This window comes from Oryctolagus cuniculus, chromosome 7 (assembly GCF_964237555.1).
Source record: "Oryctolagus cuniculus chromosome 7, mOryCun1.1, whole genome shotgun sequence".
Classification (NCBI taxonomy): domain Eukaryota; kingdom Metazoa; phylum Chordata; class Mammalia; order Lagomorpha; family Leporidae; genus Oryctolagus; species Oryctolagus cuniculus.
In genome coordinates, this window is record NC_091438.1 from 125958443 (window position 1) to 125979749 (window position 21307).

Below are 21307 nucleotides of genomic sequence, written 5' to 3' on the forward strand. Positions count from 1 at the left end.
GCTGCAGTTCCTGGGAAGCTGTTCCTTTGGGGCAGTACACGGAAGCCAAATAAATACCTAACCAGAGATGCTTTCTGCTTGGAATAGCATGCACTACCTGTGATGTCTACACTGAGTAATAAGTGCATTTTGGAGTTCAGGAAAGGGTTGTAATAAAATGTTCTTTAACTTTGAGTAAACATTTGTGCATAATATGGAGATGGGGAGGTGACTGTGTGCGTGGCCATCACCGCTATCAGCTGACAGTTTTCCTCTGCCTACTTTCGAAGGAGGCTCCTTTACAGGGAATCAACTCTAATGTTGAGACTCATGCTCTGGCCTCACCTGTTACCCAGCCCACAAGGGAAGAGGCTGGGTGCAGGCTGGACACTCCATGCTCTGGGGCTGTCGGGGCAGGAGTTTGAGCTGAAAATGTCCTGGCAGGGTGCTCAACAGGGCCCCTGGCATCTGCTTGGGCAGAATGGCTCATGCTGGCTGTGTTCAGAGAGGACAGAACCATGGCTCTCACCATCATTACAACCCTGAGCGCTGTGGGTGGAAAGAGGGCGCTGAACCTAGTCCCAGAGGGATGGGAGAGGTGGAGACGTGACCCTGACCAAAGACACGCGGAGGTGGGCAAACGGGGGGAAAGTGAATCCCCACACATCCAGGAGTAATCCTGCACCTCACTCACACCTAAACACAAGGATGGGGCGCTTCACCCTGGAGCGAGCAGGATAGCCTGACAGATCTGCCCGCTCCTTGGAAATGCAGAGTAAAACACAGCAATTGTGCAAGGGCTCCTAAGAGTTGGGGGGCTGCCACATGGACATACAAACATTTCAGTAAGTTTGCTGTGAGAGAAAACACATAAAGTTCTTTGCTCAGAACACAGTAAATACTCAACGTTAGCTGACAGCACAGCAGGGGCCCAATGATTGCAAAGAGCTCAGAAACTGGGCAAGGAAAAAAGACTCAACAACCAAAATTCCAAACCGCAAACCGCGCTCCCTGGCTTCAAAGTTCTTTCTGCTCCTTGTTCTTTTCACCTTGTGCTGTAGGTGCACAACAGGTTCTGAGACAAGTAGGACAAAGGCCAGGGTCCAAGAGTCCCTGGTCATGGAGAGAGGCTGGAGAGCGAGATGGAACGCAAACACTGAACTAGGGCAAAGTTGAGGGCAGTGGGGTGGAAATGCTTGTCTGCCCATCTCCCTGAGATTTTCCACAGCGCCCAGAATTAGGGGACAAAAAAGGAGCTGTGGCACCTCGGGGGTTATACTGAATCACCTTTAAGGAGGAAAGGCGAGGAAAAGGGTGTTGGTCACATTTCTGAGGCTGTTGGAGGGAGGCAGTTTGGGAATCCAATAAAAAATGGTGCCAATCCCACCTTGAACTGGCAATGACTGCTTTCCTCCGAAAACCATCGCTTCACCTCCCTGTCCTCAACGTCTGATGGATGAAGTCAAGGCAGTAATAAATGCAGCCACACTTATTGAAGTTCAAATAAACTAGCCTGCGAATTCCCTGAAGTTGGGGCTCATATCTGTTCTTGCTAATGTGCCGCCCAACACTGAGCATACTGCCTGGCACATAGTAGGTGCTCATTAAATGTTTGGGAATAACATGGAGATGGGCAGGTGTCCACAAACATTGTCACTGCCAGCTGATAAAGCTTTTCTGGCTTTCTTCCCCAGGGTGTTGTGAACTTCTTCCCAGGGTTAATGATCTCTGCTCTGTGAGGTCGACTTCTGTCCCCACCCTTCGCTCTCCCCATAGGTGGGCGGGGCAACGCTCCTAAAACTTGGGCAAGGGTCAGTGACAGGGAGGGACAGTCACAGGTCCAGAGCCGCTGCACCATGAGCGTGTCTGCACTGAACCCCACCCGGCTCCCGGGCAGCCTCTCCGGGCTCCTCCAAGTGGCGGGCCTGCTGGGCCTGCTCCTGCTGCTGCTCAAGGCAGCTCAGCTCTACCTGCACCGCCAGTGGCTGCTCAGAGCCCTCCAGCAGTTCCCGTGCCCACCCTTCCACTGGCTCCTGGGGCACAGCAGAGAGGTAGGAAGGAGCCGGACAGGGACCGGGAGGCAGGGGCGGCCGGGGCTCTCAGAACCCGGAGAGCAGGGTCCCAGGACACAGGAGCACAGGGCCACAAGGGGACGCTCAGATTCCCTCTCATCCTCATCCTCATCCTTTTTTTTTTTTTTTTTTTTTTTTTTTTTTTTTTTTTTTTTTGCAGATAGACTTTTTTTTTTTTTTTCAGGTTCAGTCTTTTTTTTTTAACTTTTATTTAATGAATATAAATTTCCAAAGTACAGCTCATGGACTACAATGGCTTCCCCCCCACAACGTCTCTCCCACCCGCAACCCTCCCCTCTCCCACTCCCTCTTCCCTTCCACTCACATCAAGATTCATTTTCGATTCTCTTTATCTACAGAAGATCAGTTTAGCATACATTAAGTAAAGATTTCAACAGTTTGCTCCCACACAGAAACATAAAGTGAAAAATAATAGATGATTTTTTAAATGATGATGAAATCAGATCAGACCTATTGTCATGTTTAATCCCAGTGAGAGTCAAGTTGGGAATTGATAATTTCTTCTTATTTTTTTTTTACAGAAGATCAGTTTAGTATACATTAAGTAAAGCTTTCAACAGTTTGCACCCCCATAGAAACACAAAGTGAAATATACTGTTTGAGTACTCGTTATAGCATTAAGTCTCAAGGTACAGCACATTAAGGACAGAGATCCTACATGAGGAGTAAGTGCACAGTGACTCCTGTTGTTGACTTTACAAATTGACACTCTTGTTTATGGCCTCAGTAATCTCCCCATGCTCCAGTCATGAGTTTCCAAGGCTATGGAAGCCCCTTGAGTTCTCTGACTCTTATCTTGTTTAGACAAGGTCATAGTCAAAGTGGAGGTTCTCTCCTCCCTTCAGAGAAAGGTACCTCCTTCTTTGAAGACCCGTTCTTTCCACTGGGATCTCACTCACAGAGATCTTTCATTTAGGTTTTTTTTTTTTTTCCAGAGTGTCTTGGCTTTCCATGCCTAAAATACTCTCATGGGCTTTTCAGCCAGATCGGAATGTCTTTAGGGCTGATTCTGAGGCCAGAGTGCTGTTTAGGACATCCACCATTCTATGGGTCTGCTGAGTATCTCGCTTCCCATGTTGGATCACTCTCCCCTTTATTTATTCTATCGGTTAGTGTTAGCAGGTACTAGACTTGTTTATGTGCTCCCTTTGACTCTTAGTCCTTTCATTATGATCAATTATGAACTGAAATTGATCACTTGGACTAGTGAGACGGCATTGGTACATGCCACCTTGATGGGATTGAATTGGAGTCCCCTGGTATGTTTCTAACTCTACCATTTGGGGCAAGTCAGCCTGAGCATGTCCCAAATTGTACATCTCTTCCCTCTCTTATTCCCACTCTTATGCTTAACAGGGATCACATTTCAGTTAAATTTCAACACTTAAGAATCCTCATCCTTAGTAATGGGGAGCTCCCAGTCTCACTGGCATCCTGTCCTGCTGTGACCCAGCCCTGTCACACACTCCCTCCTCCTGCACACCTGCCCTCCATCCTGGCAGCCCTGCCCTTGGAGGGCTAGACAGCTCCTATTTGAGTCTCTCCAACTCCAGGTTGAGCACCTCCAGAAGCCTCAACTGCTTTCATAGAACCAAGCTTCTAGAGGCTTCCTTGTCCCAGTCACTCAGTCACCCTCTCTGCCTGGGCCTGGGCTTGCCTGGGAATGACATGAGCCACTGATGGAATCCTTGTTCTGTGGGATTCAGTGTGTGGAGACGACAGGCAGGAATCTCCTAAGGAATCAGGACATGGGGAACAGCTCTCTCTGCTGGACAGGGCGGGGAGTGGTGTAATGTCAGGTGTAGGGGACCAGCTGGCTTGGTTGGCCCAAGACTGAGGGAATTTCCAGAATGTGTGATTTCAGGGTCAAGGGCACACAGAGGGAGGTGGCCTACATGATGTCCTCCAGGTGATTGGTACTGACTTGGAGTTGCACGTTAAACAGTCTGTCGCCCTCCCGTTATTCTTCCCGCACCCCCTGGAGAATAAGATCCTGGGAGAACACTTTTTCCCTCCCTATTACCCCATGGCCCAGCACAGAGCCTGGCACAGGGATACTCAGGCCAGGTGTGTGGAGTGACAGAGAAAGGAGGGAAAGTAACAGCTCAAGGGTTGGAAAGCCACAGAGCCACCCCTGCATTGTCAGCACTGGAGGTGCAGAGGCTTAAGACAAAGTAAAAAGGGGAACTTACCAAAAGCATATGCATTGGTCTCATCTGACTGTAGCTGGAGGATATGGAGCTGGTACCAACAGCTGAGGCTCTGATACCCATAAGCCCTCGAAGTCACACAGCTCCATCCAAGAGGGGGGAGAGTCCTAGAGCAAGATCTTAGAGCAAGGCCTGGGGGAGGCCAAAGGACTGGCTTCCAGCCCAGATAAGCTGTCAGAAACAGCTCCAAATCACTACTTAGACCTTTTAAGGCCAGAACTATCTCCCTTTGGTTGTCCTACAGTTCATTCCACTCCAAGAACTAGAACTAAATGATGACTTTTAATGATTTCTCTTTCTTTTGGTGACAGTTCCAAAATGGCCATGAGTTACAAGTGATGCTGAAATGGGTGGAGAAATTCCCAAGTGCTTGTCCTCGCTGGCTATGGGGGAGCAGAGCCCACCTCCTGATCTATGACCCTGACTACATGAAGGTGATTCTGGGGAGATCAGGTAAGCGTGAAACCTCATCCCAGTTGGAGCAGCCCTGCCCTGTTGGGCTTCTGCCCCTGTGGCTCTGAAGTTCCAGAGAGACAGTGGCATTTTAGACATCAATGCCTAAACACCCGACCAACCATGCTCCCAACACCCATGCCATAAAGTGAACCAGCATGTTTACTTAGTACTGGATTTATCAAACAGCTGCACAGGACTACATTTCATTTTCTTTTTTCTTCTTATGCCCCCTTTCTTCACTCAAAACTGAGATAATCTGTTATGTTATGCAATTGCCCCAGACCTGGAAAAAAGAACTTAATATTCATACTGACTTGAATTGGGAACCTCAGATTCTTACTGATGGCTAAGCTACCCTAAGATAGAAAAACTGCAAACTTGGGCATGGAGGACAAAGTTATACATTTCTCACCAACTCATCCTCCTGGTCCTGTGGGTACTTGGATGCTGGTACCCTGAGTCTACCTTCCTGAGCACAATGGACTTTCTGGACAAGATGGAAGGGGGTGAGAGGCAAGCAGGAGGTTTCATGGGACCAACTGCCAACTGAAAGTCATCAGGAATTGATGACAGCCCACGGTGTGAATCAGTTACCACAGGGGTCTGCCTCATTTGGTGCCTCATTGCCAACACTTGTCCTTACTTGTCTTTCAGACCCAAAAGCTCAAGGTTCCTACAGATTCCTGGCTCCCTGGATTGGTATGTACGACTAAATTAGGACTGAACCCACTTCCCAGTTAAGCTTACCAGCAGTTATCACTTTGGCTCACTGAGATAAGTGAGTGGTGGCCTCCACTGTCACCACCCCATCCCTCAATCAAACCTGATTTGTCTTCTAACCAGACCCTCATTGCTTCCTAAAGCTGGCATGAGCCCTCTTGAAGATCAGCTCCTCCTGGCATTTCTTGTTCTCCAAACATGCTCAGCCTGGCTCTGACTTAACTTCCGCTCCTCAACTCTTTTCCCCCTTTATCTCACAGTCATTATAACCTTGCATGTTCCAGTGCAGTTGGAAATTCACAATCCTAAAATGCACCAATTTTTTTGCCTTTGTCCTTGATGGACCTTCTTCTTTCTCCCCCAAGTCTCTCTCTGTACCCCCAAATTGTCCCAGGTCATCCTTTTGATCCTGTCACCCACACACACACATGCACACTCATCTCTGGCCCAGGGTATGGTTTGCTCCTGCTGAATGGGCAGACGTGGTTCCAGCACCGGCGCATGCTCACCCCAGCCTTCCACTACGACATCCTGAAGCCCTACGTGGGGCTCATGGCGGACTCCGTCCAAATCATGCTGGTGAGTCCGTCTGTCTGTCACCTCCACACACCCACTCCCAGCACGCAGTCACAGACTCCGCTGTCAAACTCATGTGCCCCACAGTCATCAGACACAGCCACACAAAGTAGCACTCAGGCCATTGATAGGAAAGCAGGGTTCCCTAAAGGTGCACGACTCAGAAAACGTCCAAGCATCAAGATGACGCCACACTTTGCTCATCATCCCAGAAGATAGGGCCATGGTGGACACAGGCTGCTGGCCTCCCACTTCCAAATTTTTTGCACGGAGAACTGGAGGAATCATTAGTCTCACAAGATAGCAAGTTGACCTGCTCCTGGCTGACCTGGCTAACAGCAGCTTCAGTGGCAGGGTGGACATCCCATTACATCCCTCAAAGAGGCTCTGACCTAGGGCCCACGGCTTCCGCGTGGGTGTGAGCCAGCCACAGAGCCAAGTGGCCACCAGGGCTCCATTCTCAGAGCCACACCTGCCACACCATCAGTCCCTCCCATCAGAACTCTGACTCCTCATTCAGTTGTGCTCAGCAAACCCCTGATGAACACAAAGGAAGCGAAGTGCTGTCCCCTGTTGAGATGTCCACAGTGGCCCATTGGGCTGTCTGTGCTCTTTGGATCTAACTAGTCCCACAGCTCTAACTCAACTTTCAGAATGCTGAAGAGTCAGGCCTCTTGCTCCTTATCCCCCAAATAAATACATTTGTCAACATCGGAAAAATCAAAACTGGATCTCAAAATTTTAAATTTAATCTTATGCTAGACTATGTTTAATTTTATAATAAAATTGGTGAAAACAGAAGTTTCATTTTACAAATATTTGCTTTACAGACAATTTGTTACATTACATCTGCTCTGTGTGAGGGTTTCTAAACAAAACACCTGGGGATTCAGGGAAAGAACCGCAGCTCCCTGGCCCAGGCCTTGGGTGGGAATCAAGGCCAAGGCTCAGCCTCCCCACAGGACAAATGGGAGCAGCTGGTCAGCCAGGACTCCTCCCTGGAGGTCTTCCAAGACATCTCCCTGATGACCCTGGACACCATCATGAAGTGTGCCTTCAGCCACCAGGGCAGCGTCCAGTTGGACAGGTTAGTGATAATCCTTTTGTGTGTTTGCTTTTAGAAAGCTCTTATTTAATGAATACAAATTTCACAGGTACAGCTTTTGGAATATAGCGGTTCTTCACCCCATACCCACCCTCTCACCCCCACTCCTGTCCCACCTCTATCTACTTCCTCTCCCATCCCATTCTTCATTAAGTTTCATTTTAATTAACTTTATATACAGAAGACCAACTCTATACTAAGTAAAGATTTTCACAATTTGTACCCCCCCCCACACACACAAAGTATAAAGTACTGATTGAGAGCAAGTTTTACAGTTATTTCTCATAGTACAACTCATTAAGAACAGAGGTCCTACATGGAAAGTAAGTGCACAGTGACTCCTGTTGTTGATTTAACAATTGACACTCTTATTTATGATGTCTCTGATCACATAAGCTGCCAAGGCTATGGAAGCCTTTTGAGTCCACAAACTCCTTCTGTATTTAGACAGGGCCATAAGCAAAGTGGAAGTTCTCTCCTCCCTTCACAGAAAGGTACCTACTTCTTCGATGGTCCCTTCTTTCCACTGGGGTCTCACTCACAGAAATCATTCATGTAGATCACTTTTTTTTTTTTTTTGCCACAGTGTCTTGGCTTTCCATGCCTGAAATGCTCTCATGGGCTTTTCAGCCAGATCAGAATGCCTTAAGGGCTGATTCTGAGGTCAGAGTGCTGTTTAAGGCATTTGTCATTCTATGAATCTACTATGTGGACTGCTTCCCATGTTGGAATATTCTCTCCTGTTTAATTCTATTTATTGTTATTACCAGACACTTGGTCTTATTTATTTGATCCCTTTGACACTTAATCCTATCTACATGATCAATTACACACTTAATATGATCACTTTAACAAGTAAGATGGCATTAGTACCACACAGCTTAATGGGATTTGGAGTCCCATGGCAAGTTTTTAGCTTTATCCTTGGGGGTAAGTCCATGGGAATGTGTGCCAAACTATATAGCTCCTCCCTCTCTTATTTTTACTCCTATTTTTTAAAGATTTATTTATTTATTTGAAAGAGCTACACAGAGAGAGATGAGGCAGAGAGAGAGAGAGAGAGAGAGAGAGAGGTTCTCCATCCGCTGGTTCACTTCCAGATGACCACAATAACCAGAGCTGCACCAATCCAAAGCCAGGAGCCAGGAGCCTCTTCTGGGTCTCCCACGTGGGTGCAGGGGCCCAAGGACCTGGGCCATCCTCTACTGCTTTCCCAGGCCACAGCAGAGAGCTGGATTGGAAGTGGAGTAGCCAGGCTTCAAACTGGCACTCATATGGGATGCCAGCACTGCAGACCAGGGCTTTAACCCACTGTGCCACAGCACAGGCCTCTCCACTCCTATTTTTTACTAGGATCTATTTTTTTTTGACAGGCAGAGTGGACAGTGAGAGAGAGAGAGACAGAGAGAAAGGTCTTCCTTTTTGCCATTGGTTCACCCTCCAATGGCCGCCGCGGCCGGCGCGCTGCTGCCGGCGCACCGCGCTGATCCGAAGGCAGGAGCCAGGTGCTTCTCCTGGTCTCCCATGCGGGTGCAGGGCCCAAGCACTTGGGCCATCCTCCACTGCACTCCCGGGCCACAGCAGAGAGCTGGCCTGGAAGAGGGGCAACTGGGACAGAATCCGGCGCCCCGACCAGGACTAGAACCCGGTGTGCCGGCGCTGCAAGGCGGAGGATTAGCCTAGTGAGCCGCAGCGATGGCTAGGATCTATTTTCAATTGGATTTATATACCTATAAATAATTTTGTGTTGTAAAGAATTCTACAAATTATATTAAATAGAAAAAGAAAATAATAAAAAATAATAAAATAAACTGTTCCTCAACACTTAAGACAAGGGCTGTTCAAGTCATTGCTTCTCATACTGTCAACTTCACTTCTACAGGTTTCCTTTTTAGAAGCCTGTAGTTGTCACAGATCCTGTTAGTCACAGAATCTGTTGTCACAGATTCCTGTTAGTTGTCACAAATCAGGGAGAACATATGGTATTTGTCCCTATGGGACTGGCTTATTTCACTGAATATGATGTTTTCCAGATTCATCCATTTTGTTGCAAATGATAGGACTTCATTTTTGTTTTTTTTTACCACTGTATAGTATTTCAGAGTATATATCCCATAGTTTCTTTATCCAGTCTTCCATTGACGGGCATTTATGTTGATTTCATGTCTTAGCTATTATTAATTGAGTTGCAATAAACATAGAGGTGCAAATAATTCTTTTATTTGCTGATTTTATTTTCCTTTGGTAAATTCCAAGGAGTGGGATGGCTGGGTCATATGGTAGGACTATATTCAGATTTCTGAGGAATCTCCAAACTGACTTCCATAATGGCTTTACCAGTTAGCATTCCCACCAACAGTGGTGTAGGATACCTTTTTTCCCACATCCTCTCCAGATTTGTTGTTTGTTGATTTCTCTATAAAAGCCATTCTAAATGGGGTGAGGTGAAACCTCACTGTGGTTTTGATGGCTAGTGATCCTGAACATTTTTTCATGTGTCTGTTGGCCATTTGGATTTCCTCTTTCGAAAAATGCCTTTTTAAGTCTTTGGCCCATCTCTTAACTGGGTTGTTTGTTTTGTTGTTGTGGAGTTTCTTGATCTCTTTGTAGATTCTGGTTGTTAATCTTTTATCAGTTGCATAGTTTTCAAATAATTTCTCCTATTCTGTTGGTTGCCTCTTCACTTTCCTGACTGTTTCTTTTGCATTACAGAAACTTCTCAATTTGGAGTAATCCCATTTGTTAATTTTGGCTTTGGCTGCCTGTGCCTCTGGGGTCTTTTCCAAGAACTCTTCACCTGTGCCTGTATCTTGCCAGTTTTCCCCAATGTTTTCTAATAATCTGATGGTATCAGGTCATAGATTTAGATCTTTAATCCAGGTTGAGTGGATTTTTGTGTAAAGTTTAAGGTAGGGGTCTTGCTTCATACTTCTGCATATGAAAATCCAAATTTTCCCAGCACCATTTGTTGAATGGTGCTCCAGGGATTGGTATTAGCTCCTTGATCAAATATAAATTGGTTGTAGATGTTCAGATTGATTTTTGGTGTTTCTATTCTGTTCCATTGAGCTATCCATCTATTTTTGTACCAGTACCAGGCTGTTTTGATTATAACTGCCTTGTAGTAAGTCTTGAAATCTGATATTGTTTTGCTTCTGGCCTTGTTTTTGTTGTATAAGATTGCTTTAGCTATTCGAGGTCTTCTGTGCCCTGAAGGTCTCCAGGATTTTTGCATCTATGAACATCAGGGAAATTGTAATTCTCTTTCTCTGCTACATCTTTTTCAGGTTTAAGAATAATTGTGATGCTGGCTTCATAGAAAGAATTGTGAAGATTCCCTCTCTTTCAATTGTTTTGAATAACTTGAGAAGAATTGGAGTTAGTTCTTCTTTAAATGTCTGGTAGATTCATCAGTGAACCCATCTGGTCCTAGGCTTTTCTTTGTTGGGAGGGCCTTTATTACTGATTCAATTTCTGTCTTGGTGATTAGTCTGTTTAGGTTTTCTATGTCTTCATGGATCAATTTAGGTGGGTTTTATGTGTCCAGGAATCTCTCCATTTCTTCTAGGCTTCCCAGTTTGCTTGCATACAACTCTTTGTAGTAATTTCTGATGATTTTCTTATTTCTGTGATGTCTATTGTTATATTTCATTTTTAATCTCTAATTTTATTTATTTGAGTCTTCTCTCTCCTTTTTTTGGTTAATTGGGCCAATGGTGTGTCAAATTTTTTTGTTTTCAAAAAACCAGCTCTTCATTTTGCTAATCTTTTGTATTATTTTTGTTTTTTATTCAATTTTGTTGATTTATTCTCTAGTTTTAATTATTTTTTTTCTCCTACTAGTTTGGGGTTTGGTTTGCTGTTTTTATAGATCCTTGAGATACACTGATAGCTCATTTATTTAGTGCCTTTCCAATTTCTTGATGTAGGCACCTATTGCAATAAACTTTCCTCTTAACATTGCTTTTGCTGTATCTCATAATTTTTGATATCTTGTGTTGTCATCTTCATTTGTTTCCAGAAATTTTTGATCTCTCTTTTGATTTCTTCTGACCCACTATTCATTCAGGAGCATGTTGTTCAGTCTTCATGTGTTTGCATATGCTCTAGAGATTCCTGAGTTGCTGATTTCCAGCTTCATTCCACTGTGGTCAGAAAAGATGCATGGTATGATTTTGATTTTTTTTAATTTGCTGAGACTTACTTTATGGCCTAGTATGTGGTGAATCCTAGAGAAAGTTTCCTGCATTGCTGAGAAGAATGTGGATTCTGCAACTCTAGGATGAAAAGTTCTCTAGATATCTATTAGGTCCATTTGGTCTATAGTGTCGATTAACTCCGCTGTTTCCTTGTTGATTTTCTGTCTGGTTGATCTGTTCATTGCTGAAAGTGCAGTATTGAAGTCCCCCATTACTATTGTATTGGAGTCTAAATCTCCCTTTAAATTCCTTAACATTTCTTTTAAATAGCCATGTGCCCTGTAATTAGGTGCATATAGATGTATAATAGTTACATCTTCCTGTTGAATTTATCCCTTAACCATTATATAGTGACCTTCTTTGTCTCTTTTAACAGTTTTGTGTTAAAGTCTATTTTGTCTGATAATAGGATGGCTGCATCAGCTCTTTTTTGGTTTGTTGGTATGGAATATCTTTTTCCATTCTTTTGCTTTCAGTCTGCATGCATCTTTATTGCTGGGATGTGTTTATTGTAGGAAGCAGATAGATTTTTTTTAATACATTCAGCCAATCTGTGTCTTTTAACTGAGGAGTTGAGGCCATTTACATTCAAGGTGACTATTGATGAGTAATGACTTTGCCCTGCCATTTTTCCAAAAATATTCCTATTTTTTTACTTTTAATTTCCTTTTAACTTTTACTGAGAGATTTTCTTCCCTTACCTTCTTTCATAGTGATGACCATGTTTCTCCATTTCTATGTGCAACACATCCTTAAGCATCTTTTGTAGGGCTTGGATGGGTGGTGACAAATTCTTTCAATTTCTATTTGTTATGGAAGGTCTTTATTTCACTCATAAATGAGAGCTTTGCAGAGTATAATATTCTGGGATGACAGTTTTTTTCTCTTAAGACTTGGACTATATCTTGCCATTCTCTCTTAGCCTATAGGGTTTCTGATGAGAAATTCACTGTGAGTCTAAGTAGAGGTCCTCTTAAAGTAATCTGGCATTTCTCTCGTGCACATTTTAGAATCTTCTCTTTATATTTTACTGTGGAGAGTTTGATTACAATGTATACAATGTATCATGGTGAGGATTTTTCTGATCATGTCTATTAGGAGTTCTATGTACTTCCTATACTTGGATGTCCCTTTCTTTCTCCAAACTAAGGAAGTTTTCTGTTATTATTTCACTAAAAAAGTCTTCTAATCCTTTCTCACTTTCCAAGCCTTCAGGAACTCCTAGAACTCATATATTGGGTCTTTGTATAGTATCCTGTAGATTCCCAATAATGTTTTTTTAATTTTCTAATTTCCTCTTCTTGTCTTTGGTTTGACTGTGTAATTTCCTGTGCTTTGTCTTCTAAGTCTGATATTCTTTCTTCTGTTTCACCGATTCTGTTGTTAATGCTCTCCACTGCAATTTTTATTTGTTCTATTGAATTCTTCATTTCCAAGATTTCATTTTGGTTTCTCCTTAAGATCTCAATTTCATGGGAGAAATTTTCTTTATGTCCTGTACAGATTTCAGTATTTTGCACATTTGCTTCTGATTACTTCTATGTAACCTTATGATCAATTTTTTGAATACCATTTCTTGCATTTCTTCCATCTCATCATCTTCACAACCTAGTATTGAAGTTTCAAGTTCTTTTGGGGGTGTCATGTAGTCTTGCTTATTCTTGTTTCTTCAATTGGGGCATTTGTTGTTTGGCATTTCTCTTTTTTTATCAGAAGGGAAATTTATTCTGCTCAGCTAAGCTCCTCTCCTCAAAGGAGACCAGTGCTTGAGTGCTAGCCCCAGTGGGTATATTATTCATCCACTCGCTTGGTTGCTGGGCACAGACAGGAGTTGGCGCAGCTGTTATGTATGTCCAAAATGGTGCCCGCTCTATTGGCTTCTTACAGGATGCCATTGTAGAGTGATCAGGGAGAGAGAACCGTGTCTTCCCAGTCTTTTTTTTTTTTTCTCATGTAGTTTGGTACATTTTCCCCCACTGGGCTCCAAACTGCCTTCCCTCTAGGCTCTTCCTGCAGCTTTTTTACCAGTGGTTTGGGTTGCTGCAGTCTGGTCTCACCTCACTTTCCAATACTGGTGTGTAGGCTCTCAGCTGCTGGAGTCCCGAGCCGTGGGCACCCACACCTTGCACATAGGTCCCCCATGTCGCTCTTATTTCAGTAGAGTTTCCTCCACCGTTTTCTCCCAAACTCTTCCCTGAGACAACACTAGTTCCACTTTTTATTTTATTTTATTTATTTGAGAGGTAGAGTTACAGAAAGAGAAAGGGAAAGACAGAGAGAAAGGTCTTCCTTCCATTGAATCACTCCCCAAATGGCCACAATGGCCGGAACTGTGCCAGTCCAAAGCCAGGAGCCAGGAGTTTCTTCCAGGTCTCACACACAGGTGCAGGGGCCCAAGGATTTGGGCCATCTTCTACTGCTTTCCCAGGCCACAGCAGAGAGCTGGATCAGAAGTGGAGCAGCTGGCATTAGAACCAGCATCCATATGGGATGCTGGCACTTCAGGCCAGGGTTTAACCCGCTGTGCTACAGCACCAGCACCCAACACTTTTTTAAAATTGTCTTCTCCTGGGCTAGAGGAGTAAGCTCCCCCCTTACTCTGCCACCTTGGAACCGCCAAGTGATAATTCTTCACCTGCAGGGTCCTTGTGCTCACCATCAGTGTGCCCGCACCTCCCAGCCAGCTGGGGGTGGGAGGGACTAGCATGCTCACCTCCACAAAAGGCAAGACGCTGACCTAGCCCACACCAAGCTCTAACTGCAGACCAGATTCCCCCTACCTCCACCGCAGATCCCTGATGCCCCACCCCGCCCCACCCAGCACAGGTGGGAGCCTGGCTCTCCTGCCATCCTACAGAGGCCCCAGGGTCACAAGGACTGCAAACAGAAGTGGTGTGTGTCTCCATGCTGCCTGTCCCCAGTGTGGGGAGGAATCTCCTCCCAGAGCCCCACTCTGCCTGCAGATCAGAGGCCCCTCCACTCTGACCTCGTCCACGTCCTCTCCCTCAGGAATTCCCAGTCCTACATCCAGGCTGTTGGGGACCTGAACAACCTGTTCTTTTCCCGAGTGAGGAACGTCTTTCATCAGAGTGACACCATCTACAGGCTGAGCCCTGAAGGCCGCTTGTCCCACCGTGCCTGCCAGCTCGCCCACGAGCACACAGGTGCTGCCTCCTCCTCCTGTGTCCCCTCCTTGAGCGAGCACTGCATAAAGGAGCTGACATCAACTCATAAGGCAGAGCCGGGCACATGCTCCACCTGCAGGAGCTGGGACACACACGCTGGGTACCTCCCTGGTGCAGGGGTCGCGAGCTGAGATGCTGGGGTGCCAGGTGCTGGCAGGGGTTCCCATCACACGGGCGATGACTGAATGAGGCCCCAGCCCAGCAGCAATCAGCTGAGGCTCCTGGGCTGTGCAATTGCAGGGAGGCCTGCCCTGCATCCCAGGATGCTGGCTCCCACCCCGACCCACACACCCACTCCCACGCTCACCCTGACCTCCAGGGCACCCAGGTTGGGGCAGGTGGGGCTCTCAGCTGCTCCGGTACCCACTGCTCTGGCACAGACCGAGTGATCCAGCAGAGGAAGGCTCAGCTGCAGCAGGAGGGGGAGCTGGAGAAGGTCAGGAGGAAGAGGCGCTTGGACTTCCTGGACGTCCTCCTCTTTGCCAAGGTCAGTGTGTTCAGGGCAGGCCCGAGCTTGGCCTGGAAGCACAGAGCCAGGGACAGAGCCCGTGCCCTCTCTCCCGCTGTGGCCTCCCCCAGATGGAGAACGGGAGCAGCCTGTCTGACCAGGACCTCCGCGCCGAGGTGGACACATTCATGTTTGAGGGCCATGACACCACGGCCAGCGGCATCTCCTGGATCTTCTATGCCCTGGCCACGCACCCCGAGCATCAGCACCGGTGCCGCGAGGAGATCCAGGGCCTCCTGGGGGATGGAGCCTCCATCACCTGGTGAGTGAGAGCCCAGGAGGTGAGGCAGGGGGCCCTGCCTGTCTGGGAGGGGAAGCCCTGGGGGGCCCAGCCCTTCCCCCTCCTCTGCCTGGGCTTTGTTTCAGGGAGCACCTGGACCAGATGCCCTACACCACCATGTGCATCAAGGAGGCAATGAGACTCTACCCACCAGTGCCAGGTGTCGGCAGACAGCTCAGCTCACCTGTCACCTTCCCTGATGGACGCTCCCTCCCCAAGGGTACGAACTGCCCACCCTCACCTAAGCGCTCCCAAGGACACATGGAGGATCCGACGTCCCTGGGAGCTCCTGCAGCTCCAAGCCTCTCTGGTCTCCTTGGGCTCACCAAGAAAGGAGTGCTTCCTTTGTGTGGTTCGGATAAAATATGTGAAATGTTTGGCACAGCTGGGCTGCAGCAAACTCTCCACAATCATTCCTTCTTTTTCTTACTCTAAGTGCATTTTCCAGTGTGAGACATTCGCCTGATCACCTGTAAGTTTCCTTCCAATTTTGATATTCCAGATGGGACCTAAGTTTGTGTCCCTCTCCAGTTAAAAACCTTCCTGCTCTAGCATCTTACAAGGCCTCAACTGATTCTAACTGGTAGCACTGAGCGTCTTTGGTTCTAATATTCCACACTGCAGTTCCATTCTCCAGCATTACAGGGTTCAGCACTGATCCTGCCCATCACCCGTCTTCTTTGTCTCATGTACTTTTTTTTAACATCTTCCATATTTGATACAATGTGTGGCTAGTTCTTTGCAAGCAAATGTAAAGAACTGTGTGTTTAGATGGGTAAATGCACTGAGATCCTATCTGTGGAAGCTTTTCCACGTGTGTGTTCTCATCCGTCACCTCTGGATGTGGCCCGGGGACTTGGGCCCTGGTATTCACCTTCCCTGGGATGTGGATGACTGTGAATGCCATGAGACAGTACAGAGGCAGATGAGGCCAGAGCAGATGAGGATGACCAAGGAACCTGTGCCGTGAGTCAGATACGGTGCAGGCTCTGAGGACTGATGGCAGAGAGCAGAGGATGGCTACCCCTGCCACGGTAGGAAGCCACTGGCACACCTCTCAGGGGTCTGAATGCCAGCCCTGCCACACCCTAGCTGGGTGGCAGACCTGATCTCTCTGAACCCCGGTTACCTGCTCTGGAAAGTGGGGATGGATGAGGACCTCCTTCGGAAGGCCGTTGTGAGGACTGATGAGTTTATGTAGTTTCACTTGAGCTGCTCCAGAAAGTAAGGGCCGATTCCTTCCTGCTTCTCTCTCTTGGATTCTTAGTTATCTGCTTCTCATGGAAGCTCAGGTCCCTTGCCAAGCCCAGCCTGCTGCTCTCACATGAGCGCCCTGCTCAAAGTGATGGTTTGTGGCACCTGGGCCTGTTGCTCATGCATGACCCCTGCTGGCTCAGGACACGTGCCCCAGCCCATGGGTGGGATCAGCCTTTTCTCTGTCTCTTCCTGCCCCAAAGGTGTCATAGTCACGCTCTCCATCTACGCCCTTCACCACAACCCGAAGGTGTGGCCAAACCCAGAGGTACGAGGGTCCCGGAAGGAGGGCAGGGGATGAGCCCCGGAACCCACACCTCCTCATTTGACTCCCGTCTCTATGGGCTCTGTCCCCTCCCGGGTTGGAGGCAGAGCCTTGACCCCACCCGTCCTGGCCCTGGTGCTCTCCTCAGGTGTTTGACCCTTCCCGCTTCGCACCGGGTTCTGCTCGCCACAGCCACGCTTTCCTGCCCTTCTCAGGAGGACCACGGTGAGTGTCCCGTGTGCGCTGACAGAGTCGGGGGATGATGGGGAGTCTCAGGGCTCACCCCCAGCGCCTGTGACCCCCCTGTGTTCCCACGTGGGATCTTCAGACCTGCCCTCTTATGTTGGCATTGCTGGGAGAGAGGTCTTGTGTGGGTGTCTCTGTGAGCCACATAAGGGGGTGTAAGAGCAGTGTCGGGGGTGCCCCAAAGTTCAGGGTGTCCTGGAGGTCTGCTCGCTGTGGGGTTGTGGCTCTTCTGTGTACATTACACTTCCCGGGTTGCACTTTCCAATGTCTCCTTTTCCCACACACTCTCAAGCCAGCCCACAGATCTTTCTGCTTAGTCACTAACCCTTCCATCACCAAACCAAAGGACCAAATGGCCTGGTTTGCTGCCCGGCATCCTCGGGGGCCCTGGCCACAGAATTTGAAGGTCGTGGTGGCCTTTGTAGAAAGGGTCCCACCAGGTTGCGTCCTGTCTACCTCGGCACTCTGTCGCAGAACTATTCTGACTACATGTGGATGTCTGCCTTCCTTTACCACTTTCCCAGATCCCAAAACTTGACAGGTGAAATGAGATTATATACTTTGACATTGCACCAAGTCCTTTGTTGGAAAAAATTAAAATGAGGACAAAGGACTGCCTATTCTGTAAAGGACACGGAGCCCCTGAAAGGTGCCTGATGAGTAACTTTAAAACCCACTTGAAGTAGCAGTTGAGCTGGACAGTCGCCCTCCAGTTACTCCCGTGAAAATCCGAAAGGCTGCAGGAGCCATCCAGTGGAATATTACTATGAGTCTTGTGGAGGGTTAGTTGAAACATTTTTCTGATTCCATGCATCTGTGAATTCTTCCAATGGTGAGTCCACCCTCAGAGAACAGGCTTTAGCAGACTGTGCCTCCAGGAGCTGGCTGCTGGGGGCATGGTTAATCCTGGGGTGAGAACTCTGTCTAAACACCTGCAAACCATTTGCTGCCTTCACAGGGAGTTCAGTTCCTAGATAGGAACTAACGTTGCCTTTCCTTGTATTCCATTCTGATTTATTTTTTTCAATCCAATTGAATCGAACTTTTCAAATCAAATGAAGTTAATGCACTTAATTCAAATATAGAAGTGGCTACTAAGCCTGTTTCTCTGTGCCAAGTCCTCTGCCGGAACTGAGAAGTACAGAGATGAGAAATACTGGCTCTCCCTCTAACAGGTCACAGTCAAGGAGAGAAGTGTGCTCTGCAGAGAAAAATACCTCTGCTCCAAATGGACATGATTCCTTCCTTCCTTCTTTCACTCCTCCAGCCACTTCCTGAGAAGCTTCTGGAATGTTCTGTGTTCTCCCATTGTCCTAGGCATGCCTAGAGCATGAGGGGTTTCTGAACCCCTAATATTGCCTTGGGAGACTGAATAAAACCCTAATCATGCCTTGGGAGACTGGGAGGGAGTCAGATGGCTAGCAGAGCGGGGAGCTGTAGCAAGCCATTGGCCTGAGCCTTGAAGAAGTCAGACAGAGATGGAGGGTGGGGGGGTTGCACCTGCTTGGCGACTTCAGCAACATGAGCTGAGCCAGGAAGTAGGGCTGGACTGGGAGAGGTGGGTGAGCAGCAGCCCACAGAGGGCTCGAAGCAGATGAAGCATTTGAACCCAGTCCCGTGGGCTTGGGGGGGGGGGGGTCTGAGCTGGGTGGGGGCTTCAGTGTGGAGGGAGAGGAGCAAGGCAACCAGAAAAGTTGGGGGAGGAGACTGAGGCGTGACAAGGAGGGACATTGCTGGCGCTATTAGGAAACAACAGATGCTGATAAGCTGAGAAGCAGGAGCCTGGAGCCAAGAGGGAGGCAGACCTGACCAGTCCCGACCAGGAGCTTCCCGGTGGACCCTCTGAGTCCCTCTGAGGAGCTCAGTCCCTGGGGCCCTGTACTGGGTGAGTGCCTGGAAGTGCGGTCCAGCCTGTCCTGGCGGTCCTGACCAGTGGACTCCACACCGGGGAGCCCGACACTGTGTGCCTGTGCCGACACTGAACTAGCAGAGACTGACGACTTAGATAATTCATGTGGATGACCCTCTCCCATACGGGGCTGGCCCTGGCCTCCAAGTCACTTCCTGTCTTCTGAGAGCAGCAGCGAGGGCAGGACTAGCCCTGGTAGAGCAGTAGGCTTTGTCAAAGTCAGGAGAGTGTGACCAATGATTGAGGTAGAGGTAAGGGGAGGGGTTGGGCAGACTCGGAGCAGCCAGCCCTGGGCTGGAGTTCAGGGACCAATGGCTGGCTGCCCAGCTCAGAGGGAGGGGGCCTGAAGCCGCTTCTCCTTGCACTGTCCCTGCCTGGCCCAGGAACTGCATCGGGAAGCAATTTGCCATGAATGAGCTGAAGGTGGCCGTGGCCCTGACCCTGCTGCGCTTCGAGCTGCTGCCAGATCCCAAAAGAGTCCCGGACCAAAAACCACGTCTTGTGCTGAAGTCCAGCAACGGGATCCACCTGCGTCTGAGGAAGCTCCGCTAACCCTGGTGGGGACAAGAGCAGGCTCTGGGGGCCTTCTGCCAGGCGTCCTGGCTTCCTGTCACCTGCCCATGCCCCCTGCCTGTCTGCCCACATCCTGCTTTCTATCCACCAGCACTTCTTCCACCTGTCTGCCTTGCTGCCTCTTGGCCTCCAGGCTGTCTGTCCTCTCGCACCTTCCTCTGGGCCACTGACCTGTCTGTCTACTGTCCGCTTCCTGCCAGCATCTCTGACCGTGCACCTAACGCTGGTCACTGGCAGCCCTCTGCCTGCCTCCCTTCCGCTGGTCCTTTCCCTCTGCTGCCGTCCGTGGATGCAGTTCCGACAGCTGCTGCACTATCTCGGCTGTGATGGTTCTCCTCTTGCAGTCCTGGCGGTCGGAGTCTGAAACACCTGTCACTGCTGGGAGTAAAGCAAGCTGCCAGCTGGGCCAGGCTCCCTCTGCGGTTCTAGGAGCGAATCCCCGCCTCGGCTCTTCAGATCTGTGTTCCTGGCACCCTGCAGAACTGGCCCCTCTCTCCTCCTTAAAGCCAGCAGCATCTTTCTCTCTCTCTCTCTCTCTCTCTCTCTCTCCACATCTCCCCTCTCACAAACTCTTGTGATTACATCAAAGCCACTCAGCTAACCTAGGCGAGTTTCCCTGGCCATCTTTCACTTAATCACATCTCTCCAAATTCCCTTTTGCAAGATGGGGTCACACACTCAAGGATTCCATAGGTTCCATGTGTCCATCTTCCAGAGCTATTGGTCATTGTAACCCAGTCCTGACTGTCACCCCATCTTGTCTCTAAATCTCTCCTGCACAGTGCCGTCTACACAATTGTCATCCACGCTGACCTCTCTGCCTTCCCTCCCTTCTGGAATAAAGTTGACAAGCTTGTATGCAGAGTCTGCCTTCCCCTGGGAGATGGAAGGAGAAGAGGAGAAACACGTGTCAAGTCCCCTCTGGGGAAGGAGACAGCTGACGTCTGCCCTGTGGTGCCGGGACCCCAGGCCAGCCTGATGCAGTCCATCCCGCTTCATGCAGACTCATACATCTGACCTCTGATGCTCCCCTCTGCCCAGCCCCTGGGACTCCCATGACAGTGGAGTTTAGACAAAGGGCTCTTCTCCAGAGAAGTGAGAAGAAAATCCATCCTGGCTGTGTCACGAGCCACCTGTCAGCCTCCCTCACACATAGGGCCTGCAGGCTGCTCAGGAAACTCACCGAAGGGTGGCAAGGGCTGGGAGGAGCCCAGGGGACAAGGTCTGGTCAACCCAAGCAGCCCCTTCCCCCATAGGACAACCTTGGGGCAGTCCCCTGCACCCAGGATGGCCACCAAGGGTTGAGGGACGTCAGCAGCTCTGCCCACACTCGGTCAGTGCCTGCGTGCTGGGCCCTATTCCTAGCTCTGCCCCCCATGTACTCCCACCAGTTTCCTTGGACTGGTGTCCCTGCTCCTGTCAGCCTGTCTTAACCCAGCCCGTGTGTCTCTTGCTGTTCTGAACACAGGTCCCCCATTGTGCCCCCAACCACTCCCACTCTAGGGCCCCAGATGCCAACCACAGACCTTCCTGGGGACCCTGAACCTGCACTGTGGCCCTGTTTTCTCCCCAGGATGGAGCGTGCAGCGGGATCTCTCTCCCGGGTCCCTGGCCTCCCAGGCTGGCTCAGCCTCACTCTGAGAAGGGCAGGAAGGGCACTTGTCTGGGAGACTGGGGGAGGAGCATGAGCTGGGAGCATCATGGACAGGCTGTTCTGCAGTGGGAGCTCAGCGTGCTGGGGACCACCAG

The 21307-nt window shown here is 48.7% G+C and overlaps 1 protein-coding gene across 3 annotated transcripts; it reads left to right on the forward strand.

Annotated features, from left to right (window-relative positions):
* The first annotated feature begins 1789 nt into the window (after nt 1-1789).
* Nucleotides 1790-20416, forward strand: CYP4A6 (cytochrome P450 4A6). Of its 3 annotated transcripts, none has more exons than XM_070076709.1 (13): nt 1790-2030; nt 4594-4735; nt 5393-5437; nt 5910-6037; nt 6997-7121; nt 14348-14502; nt 14904-15010; nt 15103-15293; nt 15398-15531; nt 16769-16833; nt 16979-17055; nt 19369-19542; nt 19903-20416. In XM_070076709.1, the coding sequence occupies exons 1-12, from the start codon at nt 1836-1838 to the stop codon at nt 19535-19537; spliced, it is 1533 nt and encodes a 510-aa protein (XP_069932810.1). In that variant the 5' UTR covers nt 1790-1835; the 3' UTR covers nt 19538-19542; nt 19903-20416.
* The last annotated feature ends 891 nt before the right edge of the window (nt 20417-21307 follow it).